Source organism: Hippocampus comes, unplaced genomic scaffold (assembly GCF_001891065.2).
Source record: "Hippocampus comes isolate QL1 unplaced genomic scaffold, H_comes_QL1_v1.1 scaffold86, whole genome shotgun sequence".
Lineage (NCBI taxonomy): Eukaryota > Metazoa > Chordata > Actinopteri > Syngnathiformes > Syngnathidae > Hippocampus > Hippocampus comes.
In genome coordinates, this window is record NW_017805882.1 from 1,270,101 (window position 1) to 1,277,656 (window position 7,556).

The window sequence follows — 7,556 nt, forward strand, 5'->3', positions numbered from 1 at the left end:
GAAAATGCACGCCGGATTCGTTTAATTGGCACGTGCAAAGTCAAAAAAACACACACGCACACGCACACACACAAACACGTTCACACACGCACACGTTGAAGTATAATAAGGCACTGTATATTTTTAAAAAATACTGCAAAAAAAGCGGGCGCTTAATTTAATGGTCACCCGGTCACCTGGATTCTTATGTAGGTATTAAATTCTTTATGACAAATTTCCATGAAATGTCCTTGAACACGGGTGGTTGGTAGAAAATCTATAAATGAATACTGGCACCCTTTTTTTGTTTGTTTGTTTTTAACGCCAGCAATTAAGGGATAATATTGAGCGGATGACCAAAACAAAATAAAACTTTCAAAAATGAAGACTAATCTAGAGACGTAAAACGGCATTATGTTTAAAAGATGTTTGAATAAATACATAAAAAGGCGCGAGTCTATTTATTCATAAAAAGAACAATTTCGTTGCCACATAAATTCAGTTCACTTGCATGAGTTAACTGAGTTGCGTCCGCACAAGCCATTTTAATCGTGATTATATCTTTGTCCTTCATCCCAGTGTTGCCACATATAAAGACGCGCCTCCATTAGCTCAAGTTCTCTCGCAAGTTTTGCACAGCTGGAGCACTGCAGGATATTGTATGCTATATGGTATCTAATTGCAAAATAACGTTCTGCTATGTTTCTCTGCGGGGGTTCATGCGTCTCTCTGCGAACAGTGCGTGGGTGCCAAATGCGTGAACCCTGCATCCAAACGTTCAAACGATTCATGCATGCACGGATATGATGCATGCAGCATGTGATTCATGCATTCGATGTACTGTAGTAAGTTTTATTGCAATATTCGTTTTTTTCAGCATCAAATGATTGAAAATGTTTATTTATTCTTTATTTCTGCTTAAAACAGATACAGCATACTGGAAATGGAGTATTGTGGCGTTTCAAAAGTGTTGGTAGCGGGAGAAGGGGGGGAAGAAAGGAGAGAATAGTGTAGTTTTCGGAGTGTTTGCACTGAGCTGACGAGCAAGTCGTGACAGGGGTTAACGTGCCGTGAAGGGGTTAAACAAACGGACATTCCCCTCACAAATCCTCCACGCTCATGTGGCCTTATAAGAGGAGCAATTCTACTGAATTTAACCTGGCACGAACTTTTCTCATTAAACCATTTATACGCTTATAGGGTAATGATTGCTGTATGTCCTGCCACGATAAGCCGATTTGAGTGATAAACAATGTGTTTTGCTCCGTTTTTTTTGGGGGGGGGGGCATTTATCAATCCTCCTAAAATGTTTGACATTTGCTGCACTAATATATTTACCATATCCTATTTTTCGAGCCCCAAGGTTACATGTAAGAAAAAAAAACACCTTTGCCTTCCCTCACAAAGTTTTGCGTTCCTTCGCAAAGTTTTGCATTTCCTCCTAAAGTGTGCGAGATTAAGATTAAAAAAAGTTTTGCAAGGAAAGCTTTTTTTTTTTAATGCACGTTTATATAATTCTGGGTCTTCTGAAATGAAAGCATCATAGATGGAGCGTTTTCATCTGCGGACGGGTTTAATCGCATTTTACTTTGAAATTGGCTTGAAATCCAAAGATATAAAATCTGTTCTGGGTTTTAAGCATATATAAGTGAAAGGCATTTGAAAGCGGACAGTTGTCTTTCAAACAGCCGCACGTTGGAGGCTACAGTCGCCAAACAGACCCGGAAGTACATAAACGTTTTCTAAAAGTGTTCCCTTACAAAAAAAAAAAAAAAAAGGGGGGTTAGCTCGCAATCTTTGCGAGGGAACGCAAAGTAGTTTTTTTTCTTCCATGTCACCTTAAGGGTGCCTTAGTTTTACAATTATTTGCCAGCATTGATTTGCATAATCCCTCACAAAATTTAACCACGACAACAATGATAGAGTGTACATTGTACAGAACTATCTTTGAATATACTGAAATTTATCATGATCTACTCTTTAACAATAACTTCAAAATGAAGAGGCTTGACCCCTGAGAGGAAGTCTGTCTGCTTCAGAGTGTCATGTTTTATATGTGAAGGAGGGGGCAAAAACAAAACGGCTGACAAATGCATTCACTCGGCAGTGTTCAGCATAGAGCATATTACGCCGCAAATGTTCTAAAAAGAATGATGAGCATCATTCTGAGAGAAAATTGTATTTTCTGTTTATAATAGTCTTTAGTGCTCATGTTTAACCATAAAAAGAATCCAATTTCGTCCCATGGTGTTATTTTGCTTCCTAATACAAATATGAAAGAGCTGACTTTAAATCTGAAAACAGTGGAGCGGGTGTAAAAATCCCTAAACCCTCTTAAGTCCTTTGATTTGTGGGTTGAAAATCTCCTCCAAGCATTCCTGCTTTGTGAGCCTTTTGCTGATATGGAGTTAAAACTGTCCTGCTAAGGTCTGGCATTTGTAGGCTATAGAAGCTGTTGACTTGCACTGAGGGGAAAGAGCACGGTAGAGATTATGGGCAATTAAAGCCCACTTCATGCCGGTCTGCTGGCGTCACAAAGTCTGGCTGAGAACGCTCACCTCCGCTAATACTATCAATGCGAACAAACACTGCGGCATCAACTTATTATGTACAGTGAATTATTAATACCAGAGCACGCGCATTCCGGCTCGGCTAGCTTGATAAAGGGGCACAAACAACATGGTTACCTACTGAAGAGCATAAGAGTACATGCTTTGTTAAAACAGATGGAAATACTTCACCCTGTTCCACAGGTTAAATGTGAAAAGTCGACATCACGTAGATTTCATGAAAACTCCAATACTATCGAGTATTCAATGTGTTCATTGCGTGCGATTGGTAAGAAAGAGTACAAAAAAGGAGTGCACTGTTCTCCATTGAAGCAAGACTTTACACCATGAACATGAAGATATTTTGCTTGCGTGACCTCTGTTCACATGTTTCAACCCCCGCAGAGAAACACTCCAAAACAACAGCGTCATGCAGCAATACAATCTTTCAAAATATGGCAGACACGGTGGTGCTGAAACCTCAAAACGTGGAATGAATTTGGAATTCAAACAAATCTGTCGGGAAAAGTACACTTTTTAAGTCACACGAAAACTTGCAAGTGGAATGGTGATCATGCATGACGTTCGCAAATTGAGCAAAATTCAGCTATTTTCATGAGACTTAGTTTTGAGGATTGACTCCTGTGGTGTTTCACGTTGTCTTGTCTGGCATTTTCCTCAAGTTCAACACTCTTCTTAGATGCCATAAACCCCTTTGCTTTATTTAACACATGTGCAAGTAAACCACAAAAACAATTACCCGTACTTCTTTTTGTGGTGCCTCTGCAGGTGTCGAACAAAGTTCGACGCGGTGCCGTTTGTGTCTGAAATCATCTTCTTACAGCATCTGCAGGTTGCTTCATGTTTTCTTCCAAAGATGATGTGGCTAGCACCAGTTCTCGATGGTTGATAAAACCAGTTGCATAACCCTGCTGTGGGCTAACATGACTGAAAGAAAAAGCCTTTGGCGTTTGCAGTCAGGTTGAACAATCAAATGGATACTTTAATCATCCGAAAAACTTTCTTTTGAGGGGAGAAAGTTAAATTTCAGAAAAAAATATCTATAGTTGGACTCGGTCAAGTTTATAAAAATTTTTTGCCCGTCCAACTGCACAGTGTGAGTCAAATGCCAAAGGGTCCGAGCCAAGATCGAGACAACAAACGTGCCGAGTCAAGACTCGAGTACTACAGCCCTGCTTCTGCACCATGTTTAATTCAAGTAAAGAAATAAGTCCAAAGTCGCTGATGGTGTACCTGTACACCCACCTGACTTGTGTGCAGGAAATGTGGGATCAGTTCCCGCTACGTGACGGTGTGGATGTATGTGTGTATGGTTGTTCGCCTCTTTATGTACCCTGCGACTGACTGGCGACCAATTCAGAGACTAATCTGCCTTTAGCCTGAAGTCATCTGGGATAGGCTCCAGCACCTCCGCGACCCTTGTGAGGATACGCGCATTTGAAAATCGATGGATGAATGGATAAATAAGTCCAGTTGCTACAAATTAGAATGTATGACATTTTGTACAAAAGCTGACTAAATTCCCATGAAAAAAGTGTGGGTGTTTTGCATGGGTATACGGTGTGTTTCGCTTTGTTAGCCATCAGAAGTCCCCCCAGCAAACTGCAGACAAAGTGTCATACATTGACAAGTTGGAGGCAAAGGTTTTTTTGGGGGGCGGGGGGGGCACACTTTGAAAAGAGCTCGAGTATTTTCACGCGATCTCGTGCAATGCTGCTGCTGCTTGTCAACCAAGTCGGCTGAGGTCAGCGTAGTTCAGTGAATGCGAGTGTTTTCATGTAAAGAGCTGTGAAAGGCCCATGAGGAGATTCATCCTCCTGTCTGTCTCGCTGCCTCCAGTGGAATTAAGTGGGTCAAACTGTCTCCACTTTCATTGACTGTACGAGTCAAAGAGCAGCAGAGCCGAGAGCCATTACAATCACACTCGATTGACTAATGGCTGGTATAAAAGAGTAATTAGACATGCGAGTAAAGGAAATCGGGAACTCCAAAAAGGACAAAATGGAATCAGTCCCGGTTGCCAACTTGACTTAATGTTCAACTCGCTTTCAAACTAAGGTTTCTAGAAAAATATTCTTTCCTCTTCAAGCAGTTTTCAATTCAGTCTTACTGTCGTGTTAAAGAGGACTTGGCGTTTTCGCTTAGCAGATGGTAATCCACCGTGTCCAGCATCAGGAGCCGCAAAAGATTGGTCATCAAAACAAGAGAAACACGCTCAATTTGCTCCCGCCGTGTCCCGGAGCACATGCTGATGATATGATTTTGTGTGATGAAACATGGAGCGCAGTTGAGAAGCCGATGTTGCGAGCTGTGGCGGCACGGAGGGGTCGTGACTGCGGAGCTAGCCGGCAGGCCATGAAAAGCAAAGGGCACGCCAGACTGGATGAGGATCAGGAGAAGAAGAGAAAACGAGAGGAGGGAGCAAAGTGAGAGGAGCCTCTGGGTCTGTGGGGCCCCCCTGTGCAGGCGGTGCTGGCCAGGGGAGTAACATCACTCACATGGCCCAATGTACACACAGAAGACTGATCTAATGTGGGCTTTTGGCACACACAAGCACACCTAACACAATAACAGATCCGAACCTGCAAATTAAAAAGTTCTGATTTGAAGCACAGATCAGAAAGCTTTTCTTGAATTGTTTCCTATTTTTATTGTTGTTGTTGTTAGCATTTTCCAGTTAAAAAAAAAGTATTTTTCCCGGAGTAAAATTTGCGATGATATATTTGAGGCACATTTCAAGAAAGGAGTAGAAAAAAAAAGACAAGAGGGCTACATTGGTTCTCTTCATGGTTTGACCGCGCAGGAGAAGACAGGTGGAAGACTCAGTTGTTCAGCGCAGGGCTCAAGTTACCGATGTCTGCTCCGCGTGCTAGTTTGAAGAGCAACATTACCGCTGTGATCCTCTGTCAAAGGCTAAGTCTAACCTGAGGGACGGAGGGGGAGAAGAGAAAGAGACTCAAGTTAAAGGTCACAGCCGCTGACTCCATTGAGGGAAATAAAAAGCTCAAATGTCTTGCCATTTGCACTTAAAGGGTAAAGACGTCCGTCAGCACTTATTTCAATCTTTCAGATGATCAAACGATGAAACACTTATCCAATGTAGTCCTAGTAAACGGATTTGGCTTGAATACTGGAAGTATAGTCACATCCACTAGTTGAATTTCTCAACATCTGATTATTTCAGGGTACCATAAAAAAGACATTTATTCAAGTGCACACACTGCTTTGCGTCATAAAATAATTAAGTATTCGTTACTAAGCAGGAACACACTTAAAATATACAAGCTCATACTTAGCAGTATGCTAACAGCCATCAGAACAGTGCAATGATTCTAATTTGCAGTGGTGCAACTGCACACTCCAAAAAGACATTTGCGTAGTACTCTTTGTGACCTTGTTTCGCAACACATAAGTCAAAATGTTGAAATAGTAGACACATCTCTCAGTTGTGACTGTCAATTCTGAAAAGAAAGAATGTAGTTGTTCCACTGGATCTCATTAGATATGCGCAAGTGCAGTCCTCAGATTGCATGATTATACGGTGACACATGCAAGTTTTTGGGTATTCTATAGGCCTCAGGTATCAAACTCAAGGCACTCGATAATTTTATGTGGTTGAAGCTTGACTCCATTTTTTTAAAACTAGCAAGAAAAAAAATAAAAATAAAAAACAAATTGGGGGTGGCAATTATATAATGTCATGGGCCAATTATTCAAGTTCCCAAACTGAACATGCAGCTCATCTTATACATGACAAGCAGAAGTCAATGGCTGGCCATATGCTTTTAAAAAAATGCATCTTCCGGTGGCATTTTAACTGCACTTCAGGAGACAAAGAAATAACAAATGCATGCCAATTGTTTTAACGGCATCATAATACACTGTTCAAGGTGTTGCAGTTGCATTTGTCTGCTGTTCATTTCCTAAAAAGCCAACAATTAAGCTAGTGATGTTTCAGAATGTACAAAATCCAGATTTGTATATTTTCAGTTACAGCTCCAGACATAAACTATAGACATGGACTTCATGAAAATAATTATGAAAACCCGGCTACATCCAAGAAGTAAACTGGGGTGATATAGGACACAGATTCAAACTGTTAAAAGATCACAAGGCTGTCTTGTGGAGACAAGATGCTAGAGGGGTAGAAGCTACAATGTGGATCTTCCTTATTGATTTGCACTCTAATTGACCTAAATAAAGACGCAACAGAGCCAGTCGGGTGCGTAAGGGACGGGCCTTTACAGTAGCAACAGTCACTGGTGCAACGAGACGGTGACTCGTCTTTCCTCGGAAAAGCCCATTTGCTATTGTGCTCGTCCAATCACTGGATGCCCCCCAGCGCTCGCCAAGAGCGCGACTGGACCTTTCACTGTACTGTAGTACTTCCGTCGTCCCGTCCCAGCAGCGACTCGTCGTCCTAGCACAGCGCTAAAGCAGCGATGCTTCACATGCCCGCTCGGACTTTTTGGACGTTGTTTTAACACTAAATGGAGACGGGATTGCTTTGTTAAATATATGTGTATATTTTGCTCGGCGAAATCTGGAAAACATGCAGAAGAAGCTGACGGACACCCATAGTCCTCGATTGTCATCATCGAGGGCGTCGTCTTTTTTCATCGAGAATCTACTGGCGCCGGGGCCACACGAGCGGGATTCCCCTTCCGAAAGCAGCCGATGTGGAGCTGCGTTGCGCACGGACTCCGTCAGCCCGGTCTCACACGCTCGGAGCGGCGTCATGTTTACGCCGGCGCCGGATGGCTGCGGCTCAGCCTCGTCCCTCTCCACGGAGCCGCTGGTAAACTGGTACGCCGGGAACACGGGCTTGCTCTCCAGAGCTTTGGATGCACCGGGCAGTGAGTATTGCAAAAATCACAGGTTGCAGAATGCAGGTTGTAACAAATCATGTAATTACCTTTCAAGGATAAACGTGAAAGTTGCGCAATATCCGATTGACTTGAATATAGTTTTGACATCCCCCACGACCCCCCCCCCCCCCCCCCCCCG

At 42.6% G+C, this 7,556-nt stretch overlaps 1 protein-coding gene across 1 annotated transcript in view; it reads left to right on the forward strand.

Moving 5' to 3' along the window:
* Positions 1-6,720: 6,720 nt before the first annotated feature.
* hmx1 (H6 family homeobox 1) overlaps positions 6,721-7,556 on the forward strand; it is a 2,242-nt gene continuing 1,406 nt past the window's right edge. Inside the window, exon 1 of the mRNA XM_019889320.1 lies at positions 6,721-7,405. Coding sequence (XP_019744879.1) covers positions 7,102-7,405 — 304 coding nt within the window. The 5' untranslated portion in view covers positions 6,721-7,101. The remainder of the gene's footprint in view (positions 7,406-7,556) is intronic.